This window comes from Harpegnathos saltator, unplaced genomic scaffold (genome assembly GCF_003227715.2).
Source record: "Harpegnathos saltator strain DR-91 unplaced genomic scaffold, Hsal_v8.6 scaffold119, whole genome shotgun sequence".
Classification (NCBI taxonomy): domain Eukaryota; kingdom Metazoa; phylum Arthropoda; class Insecta; order Hymenoptera; family Formicidae; genus Harpegnathos; species Harpegnathos saltator.
The window spans coordinates 2,001,728-2,018,832 of NW_020229894.1; the positions used below are offsets into that span (position 1 = coordinate 2,001,728).

Here is a 17,105-nt window from a genome sequence, read left to right on the forward strand (position 1 = left end):
ACGCAATAATTTTATAACACGAGACCTCCGATTTCGTTACGTCTGTCTCACGCTGCCGCGTCGTGGAAGACGCGATATTTATCGCGGCCTTCGCGGAAAGATGTACCGGCGATCGAGTCGAACAGTCCTTACATGCTCTCGATGTACGTGCGGCGCCGCGGAGATTGGAAAAACTTTCCCTGCATGGCTTAAGCACCGTCTTTGACAATACGGAAGAGGGCAATTTACGAGAAGATTCCATCGGGTGCACCATCGCGGCGTGATAGGCAAGGAATGCGAATGGAGGATGAGAGAGTGTGCGAGCGCGCGAAAGAAGGAGGGAGGGAGGGGGGGGAGGGAGAGAGAGAGAGAGAGAGAGAGAGAGGAAAAAAAGAACATACGAGCGCCCGGTAAAATGGATTTTATATCCCGCGGAGACTTTCTCTAAAATATAGACAACCGCGGATCTTCTTTTTGCAAGCGAGAGAGATCTCATCTGCGAGCAATATCCGATAACTCGGAATTTACGCGCGGCTGTCATCGGCGAAACTCATCTCGATATTCCGTCCCTCCCTTCCCTCCCTTGTCGCATTATCCGCCGCGCGCCTTTTCCTCGATATTCCCCCTCGCCGTATTGATTACATCTTGTATCTTGTATTACGCCATCGTCTTTAGCCGGAATGTACGTGCGCATCTGCGGCGGCGATGATAATAATAATAATATTACTACTACTACTACTACTACTACTAATAATAATAATAATAATAATCGAGATGCAGGAGACGCGAAAAATTAGGCGACGAGCTTCCGCGGGGACGGGATTCTCGCCGGGACGAGGAAAAACGAGTCGGCCGAAAATTTGAAGAGGAGCCTCTCTCTCTTGCCGCCGCACCGCGCGTTTTACAGACGTATACTTTTATTCCCGAGAGTGTGCCGCACGTAAAAGCGTATATACCCCTACATTCTAATGTCCGCCATATATGCTAAAACGAACGCCAGCTGAAACGCGAGGGCCCGAGCGTTGCGCGCGGTATCGTGCCGTAGAATTGCGCCGGTCGTCATAATACTTTCGAATTCACGTCTGCAACGTGGGACGCCGCTCCACGCTTGCAATTACTTCGGCAATTACTCCGCGCCGAAATTGCAATTATACCTTGCGATTACTCTGATGCTCACACGCGCGAGCGCGAGCGAACTCTCGTCGCGCGCAACGATCGCGCGCACGCGCTACGACCGCGTTAGCGTTTTACGACCGGCTGAAACAATGCACGCGCGCGCGCGCGCCCCGAAACGCGTCCGGCTAATAATAGAAACAATGCGGCGGAATTTTCAAGGTGGAATTTCCAACCGGTTGCTCGGCGTTACAATGGTCGCGCGCGCTGTATCTCGGCTCTGACGGGCCGGCGAGTCGCTCGCCGCAAATTGGGCACATACTTCCGTACTTTTCGTACATACGTTTATCGCCCGCTCGGCCGCCGCTCGCTCGAGCAAGAGATTAGCGCGACTAACTAACGTATCGCGGATACTTAATGTAACCGGCCGTATCGTTCGCAGAGGACGACCGACCCGTTTTTGCCGCCGCCATCCGCCACGCACTTCCGTCCGACGCGAGCGCGATATTCGCGGGACTTAATTGCGGCCGTTAATTGCCAGCTCATCGCACTCGAGACGCTTCCCCGCTATCCCATATCGAGCCATCGTATTCCTGCGCGGGTATAATACCGCTTCCGCGAAGGCGTTTGCGGAAGGCTCGCGTCCTTGGAACTTTTGCGCGCAGACGAAGAGAGAGAGAGAGAGAGAGAGAGAGAGAGAGAGAGGAGAGCGGGCTGGCCGTTTCGTCACCGATGTCACCCGCGAATCGCCTCGGCCAGGTGGAACAATCGTCGCGGCTCGTCGGAGCTGGGACGCAGACGACGCGGTAACAAGGGAGGCCACGGCTGCATTATCTCCTTGGAGCGAATCGGGGTGAGCGACGCGCATGTTCACGCGCGAGCGCTCGCCGACGAGGAGCCGCCGTCGATACGTATTAATAGATAATTAACGCCGCGCGTATGTGCGCCGTGTGTGTCGATGTTAAACGTCTGTCGAATGCCGGAAAACGCACGCACGCACGAACGAACGGACGTATCGCGCTTGATGGATGAACGCGGAGAAAACGACGACGGTGAGGACGAAGCAGCACCTGTGCGCGTGCGCGTGAAAGCGAACCTGAGACTCGCGCGGCTGGTAGATTCGCGGCATTCGCCGCATACCTCCTCGGCGTCCTCGGAAGTTTTGCGAGAAATTATTCCCCGAATTTCTCCGAGCGGAATTCCGCTCGAAGAGTGACGGAGCCGTTCGAGCTTGAGCGATTGTTCGCTCGTGTCGTATGCTGCTAAAAGAGAGCCGAGTCTATCTGACCGCACGATACGATTGATCTTATCTCTCTAATTGAAGGCCTCGGAAAACCAGGTAATAAATAAAATTAATAATGTGCCGAGTAGTCGTGATTCACCGTGGTTGCATGCGTCCGAGTAAATTTCGCGCTTATTCCGCGCAATTTCGAGAACACATTTTCCGCTGAAACAATCAGGCCAATTTATCACTGAACATGCATAACTCTGAGATGGATTTTAATGTAATTTTAATTTAATTAATGGGATCGGGCTCGCTTAGTCCGAGTTTCTTTCCCAGTGTAAGCTTGCATGAGATTCTTCACTTTCGCAATCTCGAGCGGCGATATCTCCGGTGCGGCGCTTCAATCGAGATTTCCGCTCGTTCCGAGCGAGATTTTATTCCCGGAAAATTAAAAGGGCACCAACGTACTCTCGCAACACTCCCGGCCATGTCGCGAGCGAGTCTCACGGAAACGGCCGCTCAAGGTGCCGGCGTGTTAAATCGAGCTTCGCTCCGATACACGCGCTGACGCGACGGCGGGTAATGACGAAGTGGTCGACATTAATGCTATTTATTGCATTAGCTTTTTACAATCGCCGGCAAATTGGATAATGCGCTCGCGCGTTTTTGTCGTCGTCGTCGTCGTCGATGTCGACGTCACGTCGTTGGAAAGATCGTTAAGAAATTATACCGCGTACGCGTTATCACGGCTTACCGTAACCATACGTTATCACCTCGCGCGTCGTAAATCGATGCCGGCTTTTTGCGGAATTGAGGGGATTACGTGAAAAAAGAAAAAAAATAGCGCCGACCGTGTATCGTGTCGCGAATATCGTCCACTTGTTAATGTTAGCGACGTTCGACCGCGGCGGCCGGTGTTCTTCCTCGTGCGTGTATGTGAGTGTGTGTTGTGTATGTTGTGTGTATGTGTGTCGATAGTATTATATCCGACGCGATATGCGTTCCTTCGTTTACGCAAGGCTGCCCTGCAGCAGTGGATTTGTAGCGAAGGATGAAGGATTTGCATGCAAACTATGTGAGCATTACGGTTCCATGAGGTTATTATCATCGACGAGCAACGAGAGAGAGAGAGAGAGAGAGAGAGAGAGAGAGAGAGAGAGAGAGAGGGGAGGGTCTTGCACTCTCGACGGAACTCGGTCGCGATCTCTTTCCTCTACGAGCGCGGATTGTACGCCGATTTCTTGCCCGCCTTAGAAACGGCTCGCGCCGTCGTCGTTGCTCTCGTTCGCGAAACTCCGCGCCCCGCGATAATCGCGTTTCGTCCATTTTGTTCGGAGCCTGAGGGAGAAAAACAAGGCGGTGGAAAAAAAAAGAGCGCCCAGCAGCGTGACGCGTGAAAGTAAATAAAAAGCACTTGGCCGCTTCGAAGTTCCGAGTTCCGAGGCGTGTGTGCGCAACAGCCTCACCGTTGTGATCGTTAGTGGCAGCGCATTTTTCCGTTCAATTTATCGCTCCTCCCGGTTACTTTACGGTCTGACACGCTCAAGTAACGAACAGCGCAGACTCATCAGCCCGTTGCGCTAATGCCATTCCCGACGTTGTAAACATTGCCGTAAACCGATGATCGCGTTTTTTCTCCCCCCGATGCAAGCATAATCGCGTTATCCTCCGCGCGGTTCCAGCACGTGCTCGCGCGCACGCTAAGGTTAATTAATGAAAGAAATCACGTTTTTCCCCGATAATGTGTTCCTCGTGCTCGAATTTCTCGAGCGCAAAAAATCGAGCGACCGCTTCGCGCGAGGGTTTCGACTTGGCTCGGGGCGACGAGGAGGCAGATCTCCACGACCGGCTGATAAAATGCTCCGATTGTGTCTCGCGTGTCAGCGGCGAGATGCATGTGAAATGTTTTACGCCGCTATAATCGCACCTGTTGATAGCCGGTCGTAATTATCACCCGATTCGATTGTTAAATCCCGCCGACGGATTACGCACGCACGCACGCACGCGCGCGCATGTGAGCGATACTTCGCTCGAGGATTTAATCCCTCCGACGAGATACGATTGAATAAAATGACCGGTGAAAGCCCCGGCAAACTCACTGCGAAGCAGTCTTCACAATTACCGCGGCACGTGTCGAATGCGCGATGGCCCCATTCGTATGCAAAATTACCTCGATTATCCGCGCGCACCCGCGAATTTTCGGTATCCGCCTCACGCACGGAATTCCTTCGTTTGCTCCGTTTGCGACTATCGTGGAATACGAGTTACGCAGCAAACGCGGGGAGGAAATAGTAAAAACTAAAAATAGTACAAAGTCGGAAAGAAACCGTTGACGACGAGGCGAATGAGCGAGTACGATATTTCACCAGTCAAGTAATTGACGAAGTAATAACGACGTTGAATAATTAACAATATCGGAGTTATCGCTACGTCGAAAACTACGAGTCGTCGAGTCTGGGGGGAGACGGGGGGGGCCCCGTCATTCTGTTAGACGCTCGAGGAATTTACTCTATATCGTTATACTTTTCGTTTGCGAATCTCACGCGAATCAACGAAGCATCGCCAAGCATCGTTCCGTCTTTCCTCGGCACTCGGCTACCGCCGAGGTAGTGACAAAGATAAGACGACGCTTGTGTCTGGACTCGTGTCGCTAAATAGAAAGCACCCGTGACAAGAGCCTTCGTTTCGAAAGCACCGGCGCGCGTGCACGTGCAGCCGCGTTTCGGCCGGTACGAAATCGCCCGAGAAGTTGCTCGGGAAATCGCGCTCGGTGCGGCGGTACTTCCGAAACGCGACGACGCCAACTCGATCGCGCTCGGATACAGCTGAGCGGCCGGTACACCTTTCGCTTAACCTTTCGTTCACGCACGTTACTTTCACGCGGGTGCGCGCGCGCGCGCGCGCGATCGGCGACCTTTGGCCCCGCCGACGAGATCTGATTCTATTTAAAGATCCGAACGAACGGCGGCGGCGAATCGACCGCCCACATTAGCCTTGTCGCGTGCGGAGTCGTTTGTAACGGAGACGTGATGCCGCGACGCGCGCGATCTTCGTCTTTCTTAAGGGGACTGGAGGGTCAGATTGCTGAAAAATCGTGCTTGTTTTTGACAAGATTTGGGATGAACTGAATAAATGTGCAAGGATGAAAATTTTAGGTATATTTATACAACATGCGAAGAGTAGAAAAATTTTGTTTATTAACAAATACTCATATAAATATATGATACATATATAGCTGAGATATACTCTCCTTTTTTTTTCAAGCTGTCGTTTTTGCAGTAATATCTCGGCTCTCGGTGGTCCGATCAGAGCGAATTTTAACTAGAAATCTTAAGGAGGCTTATCATTATCTAGTGAAGCACTATAAAAAAATCGAGCAAAATTAACAAAATGGCAGCTATTATTGGGAAAAAATTCAAATTTTTCAATTCTTTTACAATAAAAGAATTAATATCTCGAAATGAAATATTTTGACGGAGTTGTCCATGGTTCACCTGAGAGCCAGATGAACAAATATTATTGCTTTAAAATTTCAAATCGATACGAAGCTCAGTTTCGGAGGAATTACTGCAAAAAGTTGAGCAATAAAATTTCGAGAGAAACCCGTTTAAAACTGGACGTATACTTATATGAATATTTGTTAATAAACAAAATTTTTCTACTCTTCATATGTTATATAAATATATCAAAGATTTTGATTCCTGCATATTTATTCAGTTCGTCACAAAATATTGTCAAAAAACAAGCACGATTTTTCAGTAATCTGACCTTCCAGTCCTCTTAATGCACGTGAGATCGCCCGCGGATAATTTACCTACTGGCGAGATTCGTTCGTTATCGCACGCGCGCGCGTCAGCTGATTAAGTTACACGGTGGAATGTCGAGAACGGGCGAGCTTTCACTCACTAGGAGATGTCACTGGACTTCCGATGACGCGACGGTGACACCTTTCAGCGGCGAACGAGACGATCCGTCCGCTTGAATCGATAATATCGGGGTAGGTAGGTGAGCGAGCGAGGTGAGAGTATTTCCGGCGCGCGGACGACCACGTCGAATTTCAATCGACGAGCACGAGGCGCTCTCCGAGTCGGAAAAAAGAGAACACGTGAGCTATCATTAACCCCTTCCGTGGCAGAGCAAAATTCAGCAAAATGCACTGAAACCGCCCCAAAAAAATGACGGGGCGGATTTTTTCAATAATTTGTATACCTCAGTTTTTTGGTCGCTTCAGCGACCAAAAAAACTGAATTTGAGGTCAAAATATAGAAATTCACTAAATGTTTAACCGTGCCACTTACGGCACGGTTTTGGCTGGACGCACCGGTGCATCCAGCCAAACGGACGGTTAAGAAAAATGTCATCGTTATCGTAACATCGAGCGGCATAACTGATAAACGTAATTTACGACTTATGCACGCACAGTTTTACTTGTCCGCCTGTTATCGTCATGCGCGTGTTGCTGACATTTGTATGCGCGAGATAAACGGTACCACCTGGGGTCACCCGACACCCGCGTGTGTCTTTTTCGTGAAATTCAGAATTTTTATCAAGCGGCCGCTTGGACGAAGGAGCACTTGCGACAAGTCCATTAGGTCCGTCGCAGCCATGTCTCCGTTTATCACTCTCTACATTTCGCCGAGCGTGTGAGGTCTCGCTCGCTGCGATAGCGGCAGTAATACCGCCGCCCCTGACCGCAGGAGTGAACGTTCCGCTCGAGCTTCGAGCGGATTCTTACTCGACACGAGCGAACGTTTCGATCGATTAGAGCGAACGACCGCGAGTCGGCCGCGAGAATTTAGAGGGGGTGAATTAATAACGAAGTGGTAGGAATGAGTATCGAAAGCGCCACGCTCCATCGGAGTGTGTACGTCGGCGTGAGCTCGCCGGCGAGCTTTCGCAAGCTCCCGATAATTGTCGGAAAATCCACATCGATGATCCCCGCGCAAGCTCTCGGGTCTGAGGTGAAGGAGAAAGAGTCAGGAAGAGAGGGGAGAAAAGTGCGCATCTGATAAGGTGCATCGGTGGTCAGGTCGCCGTCGGAATTTTACGATTGAATCTGGCACTCTCGACAAACAATTTACATTATGATAAGCGGCTCTATAACACGGCCAAACAATCGTGTTGTATCGAGCGAACGATAAGCCGAAATCTGCACGGCGTATTTGGAAAGCCACGCTCGTACACGCGTGAAACTCCCGATCGGACAAACAAGTCCCGCTTAATTATTCCTCGGCAGATAATGCCTCGCGCGCAACATATATACTCAACTGCCCGAAATATGATAAGCCGCGTTGCGCGTTAACGATAACAACGCCGGGATGGAAACGTCGTAGCCGCAAGTCGCGTCGCACGCATCCCGTTTGCGCACGACGAGGAGGAACGAGCGCGGGTGTTTGCGAGATGAAGAGGAAAGTAAAGTACGAAAGGAGACCGCGGCACGTATCATTCCCGAGCGCCGTGAGAATTGTCCTCTTCGGCGGGGAATCGCGGCTAATCGCCTCGTCGCGAGCCCAGCTCTCTCTCTCTCTCTCTCTCTCTCTCTCTCTCTTTCTCTCTGGTTACCTCGCTCGGCCTGCAGCGAGGCGAACGGTACTCGATGAAAAAGAAAAATGGATAAAAAGGATAAATTCCGACCGCGGCGAGTGCGGAAACAATAATTAATAACTCGCAAAACCGCCGGCGAGCACGCGCGGGCGGGGGAGGAGAGCCGCCGCCGCGTAAAAGCGGATCGCGCGGGGATTTTGCGCGAATCGCGCGAGGCAATTGGCGAGAGGAAACCGCTCACGGCTCACCAAGCGCGCATTGACGGATTCCTCTCGCGGGCTCTATCGACCTGCCTGCCGCCCACCTCTCTACCTGCGTCACCGTCGACCGCTGCAATCTAAATGCACGAATCCGCGAGTCACCTTTTTGTGAGCGCGCGCGTCATATATCAGCCACAGTCGAGCCTCGCGCGTCTGGCGGGATTAATTACTATGGCAGGCCGGCTGAAACGGCACGTCTAGCCACGACGAACGCTTTCGTATGACGTACGTACGTACGTATGTATGATCTTTAACGCGTTAACCTTTCCGACGTGGGGCAGAAAGAGAAAGAGAGAGAATACCGTTAGCCGACTCTCGTTTCGCTTTCGCGACACTATAACGTTACGCAGGCGCGACCTTCTTCTTCTCTGGTATTTTGGGTAAATAAGAAAGGCCGCTCGTTCGCGCACGCGCGCGCGGTTGGCAGACGTTCCCCTAGCGGCCCGCGCCACGTAATGCGTATATGTATGCGAGTACGCGCGCAGAGGAGAGGCGCTTCGGCCGCGACAAGCCTCGCGAGAAACACGCCGGTGGTGACTCGAGCCGGCCGCGAGCCGCACTTGTGAAAATCTGGATCGTCTGCGGCCGTCGCCGACGTCTTAGCTGACGTTTCGAAATAGACTCGCATCGATCCCGCATCGCTCGCTGATAAACTTTCCATCAATAACGAGCGAGCAAGCGAGCGAGCGAGTGAGAGCGAGAGAACGTTTGCATAACTTGATTTTGGACGGAGTTCAAGTTCGGAATCATCTGCTTTCAGGATCGATATTACGTTATTGCAGTTACGCAGACCGTGAGCGGTAAAAAGCGCGCGTCTGAGGCTCACACGAGGTCGTCGCTTCACTTTCTCTCTCTTGCGCGCGCGCGATGTATTTCGCTTATTAATCCTTTAACGCCCGACTTTTTTATAAGTGTTTTAAGAATAAAATTTGAGTTTTTTGTAACTGAGACTATAAGTAGTGATAACCGAAAAAAATATCAGAATTTTATCTATCTACGAGAAACTACCTTTCCAAGCAGAAACTAGCTCCCAGAAGCGAAAAATATGCCTGATCGGTTAAACTTTTTGTTTTAGTTTTAATGATTTTATATCGTACCTAATGGTTGGAAAAATTCCTCGAAACACAAAACTCAGAATTTGACCTATTCAGAACTTGATCTTTATCTACCCGGAATGGAATTGGGGTAATCTATACGATATAACTCTGATAGTCAGTTTGACATTTTTTAGCTGAAACTTTACTATATTTGTGAGTGAAGTTTATCATTCAGAGCGTCAAGCTTACTATTTCAGAAGAATATCTTATAGATCACCATTTAGATAGTCAATCATCCCTTCATTTTTCGCCGTATAAAAAAACTGTAGGTCACCAGATTTCACGAAAATAGGTTGATTTCTTGATTTTCGTGTCCGTATTGGATTCGCCATTTTGAAATTCCGTATTCTTTTAATTTCACATTTTGCATCTGAGAAAACTTCCAAATGTATAAAATTATAACAGATACCAATCTACTCACTTATAGTGCACTTCTAGATGTCAGTAACAATGCTAACTATGCCTACTTGGAATTTGACAAAACATGTTATCATTAAAACTGAGCTAAAAACAGACTAAACCGAATCTATACATTACAATCTATATACCATTTTTTTAGAAGAAGAATTCACCTTTACAGTGGTGAAAAGAAAACGAAAATATCTCCTTTTTCGACTAAGTTGTGGATTTTTAAATGCGTTCTGGTAACTATAGTTTCTGGTAACTATAGTTACCGGTAGGCGTTAAAGGGTTAATCGGGATATTTCCGAGGGCGAAAAATACCTCCGACTGTCGAAACCGCCTCTTCCTCTGCCGAATTTTCCCGTTCCCTCAACAACGCAAAAGTTGCAATATAAAAGATAAGCCCGGCTATCTCGACTCGTTCTCGTCAAGGAATCGCCGTGTCCGCTTTCGATAAGAAGTATCACGCCGCACGTACCGCGGCTGGAAAGTATTACAGAGTCTGTTTATTGTCGCTCACTATGGAACATCCTGCATGTACGGGGCCGTCGAATAGCGACCGTGACGAATCGTGACCGTCGTTACATGCATCTTTTATTCGTTACACGCGGCCAGCCAATTCGCCAAACACTTTAAATTACGCTTATTTGCACGGAGAGGGTGATTAAATTATTCGACGAGATAACACACGCGCGCTCAAATCGCGCGGTATTTTTCTTCCCCTCTTCCTCTCCCCCTTTCCTCTCGCGGTGCGAGAGCTTATCGAGCAACCGGTGGCATGACGAGCGGCGTGTCATCGCGGCCGATCGATCGCGTTTCGCAGTTTGCTCTTAATGATCTTCAATAAGCGTAGATAAACTTTGCTCGCGTCTGGAAAAATGTTACGCCACTGTTATCGTCCGTACACACCGAAGTCGCGTCAGCTGCTCGTCACGGCGCAAGAAAATGCATCGTATTTCGCTGATAGGAAATGGAAGAAAGAGAGGGAGAGAAGGAGAGAAAGAGAGAAAGAAAGAGTCCGCTGTTCGATTTTAACAGCGCCGCGATACACGATAATCTTATTTATGCCGCCGCTCAGTCGGTCGCTCGGCATTTCGCCAGCTCGCCGGTTATCGCGTTATACTCGTGATTTGCACGAATCGCGGGAATTTCAATATTGTGTAATACGCGCGAGCACAATTTCAATATTGTGTAATAGAGCGCTCCCGTTTAACGGAGCGTCAACGTGCCGCCACTGAACGGTGAGTGTCGCAGGAGGTATCTCTCTCTCTCTCTCTCTCTCGCTCTCTCTCTCTCTCTCGCTCTAATCGTCGGGAACAATTTGCAAAAAAGGCGAGCGTAAAAATAAGAGAGGAACATTCGCGGCAATAAAACGGATCGCCGCCGCGAGGACTCGAATGATTAATGGCCAACCATGTGTTCCCCGAGCGGTTGTTCTCTCCTTTCCTCCACCTTCCTCGGAGTGTGTCGAAGTACATGGAAGAAAATCGAGAGTACAAGGTATCGATATTACGCCCTTATCGAGGCGCTGTAAGCACCCCTCCGCCTCCGCCTCTGGTGTTTATCACTGGCTGCGGCTCCACCGCCAATCGATAACCGTGCCATTGCTCCGTGCGAGGCGGCGATCCCGCGGCGCAGGAGATGCAGGAAATGGCGAGTTGACGTCATTCCGGGCGTAAATGATGCTTCGAAGAGCGGAGCGATGCGCGTGGGCGTGCGATACGAAAGCGCAGGAAAATTGCCTCGGCGCCCGGCATGGCGTCCGACTGCCTCGCGGACAGTCACATTTTTCTCTTTTTCACACCTCTTTCTTTCTTTTTTTTTTTTCTTTTCGAGGGACACCTCGCGCGCGCGTACGTGCGATGTATGTCTTCCGCTCCGTCGACGTCAATTATTAATTGCCGGACTTTTTTGTTCGCGACGTTTAACCAGCTTGTTCAAACAGCGCGATACGTAACGTCGACGTTCAGCAGTCGGTGCCGATTTCTGAAATGTTGTTAATTATTCTCCCTCTCCTCTCTCTCTCTCTCTCTCTCTCTCTCTCTCCCCTCCCTCTCTCTCTCTCTCTCTCTCTCTCTCTCGCTCTGTTCCTTCTCTTCGCACTTCGCAAATAAATGATTATCTTATCGCGCGTGACCTCCCGATCGTGGAAATTATTTCTGCCGTACGTATCGGCGATGCTAATCGACGGTCGGCGAGATTCGCGAAAAGAACGAGCGGATCCGAAGGACTCGCGGTTGCGCTTCCGAGTTCGCACATGGCGGGGAGGTCGCGTTCTCTCGCTCGCCCGGGTGAGATTCTCTCTGCCATCCATTTCACCTCCATTAAGTTAGCCCCCCCCACATCGAAAATAAAATATCTATTAGGTGCAAAATTAAGTGCTAATTAGGTGCTAATTAGGTGCTACAATCCCGAATTTGGTGCTCGCGCGGTTTGGCAGAAAAAAATAAAATAATGAGGGGAGGGGCTAGCTTAACGTTAATTTAGCCCTCCCCCAATAAGAAAAACGTACAACCAACACGTAAAATCGAAAACAAATTACGTTAAAATTAGGTGCTAATTAAATGCTTCAAGAAACAATTTACGGATATTAAAAATATATCGCTGTTCAAAAGTTATAACAAAATAAATATGTCATCTCAACGACGACTGTCCAAGAGAAAACTTATATTATAAAATTAGGTGCTCTCGTGGCTATGGTATCAAATTACACGTCCCTTCACGCATTGTCGAGATACCCAAGCGCCGAATTAAGTGCTTGTCCCGTTTTGCAAAAATTCGTACTTAAACGTCGGCGGGCCATGCAGGTGACAAGACAAGAGAAGACCTGTCTTTAAAAATTAGATGCTCTCACGATATGGGTCTCAAAACACTCGTTTTTTTATGCATTGCTGAGATATCCAAACGCCGAATTAGGTGCTCGTCCCGTTTTGCAAAAATTCGCACTTAAACGTCAGCAAAAACATTTTTTCAAAAATGATAAGCAACTGGAATAAATGGTGTGTCAAAATGGCCCACGCATACATGGAAAAGCAATGCTTTTAAAAATAGACATTACATAACAGACAATATAATAAATAATAATAATTTTATAATATAAGTTCTCTCGTGGATAGTCATCCTTGAGATGATATATTTTTTATGTTATAACTTTTGATTGGCGTTATATTTTTAATATCTCATAATTGTTTCTTGGCGCACTTAATTAGCACCTAATTTTGACATAATTGGTTTTCGGTTTTACGTGTTGGTTAAAGGTTTGTTTCATTTGGGTGCGGCTGAGTTAACATTAAACTAGCCTCCCCCCATTATTTTATTTTTTTTCTGCCAAACTACACGAGCACCAAATTCAACATTTAGATATCTCGATAAGGCATCAAAAGACGAGTGTTTTGAGACTAATATCGTGAGAATACCTAATTTTTTAAGACAGGTTCTCGCTTGTCACCTGCATGGCCCGCCGACGTTTAAGTACGAATTTTTGCAAAACGGGACGAGCACTTAATTCGGCGCTTGAGTATCTCGACAGCGTGCGTGAAGAGACGTTCAATTTGATACCATAGCCACGAGAGCACCTAATTTTATAATATAAGTTCTCTCTTGGACAGTCATCGTTGAGATGACATATTTATTTTGTTATAACTTTTGAACGGCGATATATTTTTAATATCCGTAAATTGTCTCTTGGAGCACTTAATTAGCACCTAATTTTAACATAATTTGTTTTCGATTTTACGTGTTGGTTGTACGTTTTTCTTATTCGGGGGGGGGGCTAAGTTAACGTTAAGCTAGACCCTCCATTATTTTATTTTTTTTCTGCCAAACCGCGCGAGCACCAAATTCGGGATTGTAGCACCTAATTAGCACTTAATTTTGCACCTAATAGATATATTATTTTCGATGTGGGGGGGGGCTAACTTAATGGAGGTATCCATTTCCACCGATCGTCTCGCGAAAGAGCGCAAAGACGAACGAACGAGCGGGAGGATGAATGAATGAGTGAACGGACCGACGCGACGGACGAACCGTCGATCGATGAGACGAGCGGGCAAGCGGGCGCGCGCGGGGCGTTTATTTCATTACGTAAGGGTTACGCACAAAATCATACGCTCTAAATATACACGCGCGTGTATATGTGCAGTGCACGCATTCGCGTTCACGAACGAAGGGAAGGGGAGAAACAGCGGTAGCTCGCTCGGCACGGCGCGTATTAACACAATGAGACCGAATCGCGCCGCGAGCGCTCGCGCGCGACGGTGTTTACGTGTCGTGGTGTGTCCACGTAACTCCGCGACTTCGTGTTAGTCGATTCTCCCCGACCGGGTGTCGGCATCGCAGCACCGTCACGCAGCGCGACGGAGTGATAAAAACGCTCGCCCGCGAGTGCGTAGGAATTTCGCAATCGGGACGAATCGACCGCGAATTTCAATGGAATTTATGCGCGCGCCTTAAGTGCGCGCGAGTCGATGGAAAAGAGGGAAAAAAAGATCGGGGAAAAAGAAAAGGAACGTGTCCCGCGGCGACGCGGACAATGCCGCCGCGTGGCCGCACCACGTGAGGTGAGGCGAGCGCGCGGCGCACCACATCACCTTTCATTGAAACTGTGCCCGGCAAATTAATACATACCGGGACACTGATTGGCCAACGCCAGCCGCTCGTGCTCTCGGCACAGGCTACCCGTTATGCTAATTTAATAAATGTCGTGCCTTTTATAAAATCCCCGCTCTGTATCGATCGATCGATCTATCTGTCTGTCTCTCGCTCTCCGTCCCCCTTCGGCCTTCTCGAGCAGAGCCGCGGCTGCGGCAATCGAGAATCGAAGCATGCACGTGCATGCGTATGCATACACGGCCAGCACCTAAGCGGAAAACGACATTTGAACGGAAACAAGCCTGTGACGTCGTCCACGCCCGCTAATCGATCGGCTCGCACGAAAACAAGAGCCGATGGATGTTTTTCCTCGCGGCTCCGCGTCTCGCCGCATCGAAATCGCGCGCGGTACGCGTGCGGTGGCGTTGTAAATCATTTCGCAACAGGTTGCGAAGCGGAATTACAAGGCGGCTATAATGTGAGCGGTGCGTGGTAAAAATAGGTGTTGTGTGAGAAAAACCTGGTTACAAGCGCGGATTCTTGGGCGAGATTTTAATCCCGCCGAAACGAGATCTCGCGGCACTTTGCGATGGCCGAGCGAAAAGTTTCTCCGCTGTGTTTGTCGCAGTCGCAGAAATAATGTTCGACAGCTACGACGCGCTTCGCGGAAATTCGCGGACGGCGATTCCGCGGCGCATTCGGACTCTCGAGCGCGTGAACGTTGAGCGCGGGCGAAGGTCAATGACCCCGGCCAATTGGCCGTGCGATTCCCCACGATTTCACGTATCTAATCGCGCTCTCGCTATATTCTCGCGCGCGTGTGATAAGGAGACACCGATCCGATCGCAGATACAGATCGCGGCTGCGCGAAGGGCGTCCTCAAAAGTCGCCGTAATTCCGAAAGCGCCGATCTATTCCGTTAAATAGATCGACGGGGCACACGTGCGACCTTAGATAATAAATCGCGCGCGTGCTGCGGTTATCAGAAAAATAATAAATATGACAATAACACCGCAATAACAGGAAGCGAAGCTGCCCGAGCGTTTCGCGGAATTATTTGCAAACGGCAAGAGCGTCGTCCGCGGCGAAGTAGCCGCCGAGTGTCCTTACAATTTTCGCCTCGAGATGAAAATCTTCGTCGTGGCTTCGAGTCTCATCCCGTGAAAAGGATACCAATGTGCGGGATTATCCGCACTTGCTTGCGATAGTGCGGAAAGAGTCTCGAGAGCGTGTCGCAAAAAGCGAACAGAACTGTCGGCCGACGTCGCTCGCGACGAATCGCTCGCGTTGCGATTCCCGGCGAGCCGCCGCCTTCCGAGAGACAATGATACTCGCGCTGAGAACAATAGAAGATGCGTGTCGAAAGGGCGTCGCATCCGTCGCAGCGGTTTCGCAATTTTCGGTATATGCGGCGTCGCGACGCGACGCGACGCGACGCAACGCAATGCAACGCGACACGACACGACGTGACGCAATGCGCTCGGCGGATCGATCGCGATCGAACTCGCCCGCGGGGTGTCGACCTCCTCCTGCGCGGCCGCCCCTGTCGACCCGAGAGAGGGTTGAACGACTGCCGGCTACCCACCCCCGGCCCGTCGCCCTCCTCGTCGTCGCCGACGTCGCTGACGTCGGAAATCGGTCGCGGGGTGGCGACGAGGTGCGCTCTCGCGTGTCGCGCCGCGCCGCCCGGTGCATGCGGCGACTCGTGTGTTATTACATAACCTTACCTGCATCAGCGGCACGACCTGCAGCGCGGGGACGTCGGCGGGTCGGCTGGCTGACTTCCTGGACGTCGGCTCGTCTCTCGTCTCGCCGGCCGCCTCGGCGCGCTGCGGCACTTCCCGTTCCGGCGAACGCTGCGACGTGTCGTTGCGGGCTCCTTCGTCCACCATCCTCGTAGTCTTCGGCACCGGTGAGAGCAGCGTTGAGCGCAGAGTTCGGCGAGAAGAATGTGTACGAACGGTATCGTCGTTGTTAGTCGTCGGTTTCCTTCTTCTTATCTCTCTTTCTTTCTCTTTCCTTGTCTCTCGGCGACGACGGAAGTCGGACTCTCGTTTCCCTCTCCGGTAATGCTCCGCTGCTGCGGAGCTGCTGCGCCGGGCGAATCGATGTGATAACAACCGGGAGGCGCGTCGAGAAGAGAATCACGCTGCGGCACGACGCAGCTTATCGGCGGCTCGTCGCGTGCGCGGGATGGGACTTTTCCGAATTTGGTGTCGCGCGCGCGCGCGCGTGCATGCGTGTGTGCGTGCGTGCGTGCGTGCGTGCGTGCGTGCGTATGTGCGTGCGTGCGTGCGTGCGTGCGTGCGTTCACTCGCCGAGAAAAGCTCGAGGAAACGTCGTTCGCCGTCGACGTGGGGACACGTGGGCGGCCGATTCGCGGTTACGCGTTACGTGCGCCGCGCCTAGACTCGGATGTCGCACAGACTCGCGGAAGACACACCGGTAAGTAACGTGCACACGTGCGAACGCGACTCACCTTGCGCACTTTGCAACTCCGAAAGCGAAGACGACGGCGACGGCGAGTCGGGCGGACTGCGATCAGCGAGGAACTCGAGAACGGTGCGGAAAACAGCGACGATACATACGAGGCGAACGACGGGGTTCGGCACTGCGCGAATCTCGTCTCTCGGCCGTCCCAGCCGCCGGCTGTCCGCCCCACCCGAGTGCCGATCCGAATGCCGAGCAACGGCCCCCTCCCCGCCCAGCCGCGCGCTGCCCGTCTGCCCGAAATCAGACGACGAGAGAGAGAGAGAGAGAGAGAGAGAGAGAGAGAGAGAAAGAGCGAGCGAGCGAGCGAGCTACCGTCTTCTTCGCTGTCGTCGTCGCTGCCACCGCGAGCGTCGCCATGGTGTCGCTTGCGCACGCTGCTGATCGTCGCGTCGAGTCGTCGTC

At 50.9% G+C, this 17,105-nt stretch overlaps 1 protein-coding gene across 2 annotated transcripts in view; it reads right to left on the reverse strand.

Moving 5' to 3' along the window:
• The window catches only part of LOC105181221 (putative nucleotidyltransferase FAM46C), a 115,202-nt gene extending 98,340 nt beyond the window's left edge, over positions 1-16,862 (reverse strand). The window contains exons 1-2 of one of the 2 annotated variants that reach the window (XM_025304710.1): positions 16,690-16,862; positions 15,938-16,298 (exon numbers count right to left, since the gene is read on the reverse strand). In XM_025304710.1, the coding sequence (XP_025160495.1) occupies positions 15,938-16,102 (165 nt within the window). In that variant the 5' untranslated portion in view covers positions 16,103-16,298; positions 16,690-16,862. Of the gene's footprint in view, positions 1-15,937; positions 16,302-16,689 lie in introns of both variants that reach the window. The other variant, XM_025304707.1, reaches the window with a different exon arrangement.
• Between the last annotated feature and the right edge of the window lie 243 nt (positions 16,863-17,105).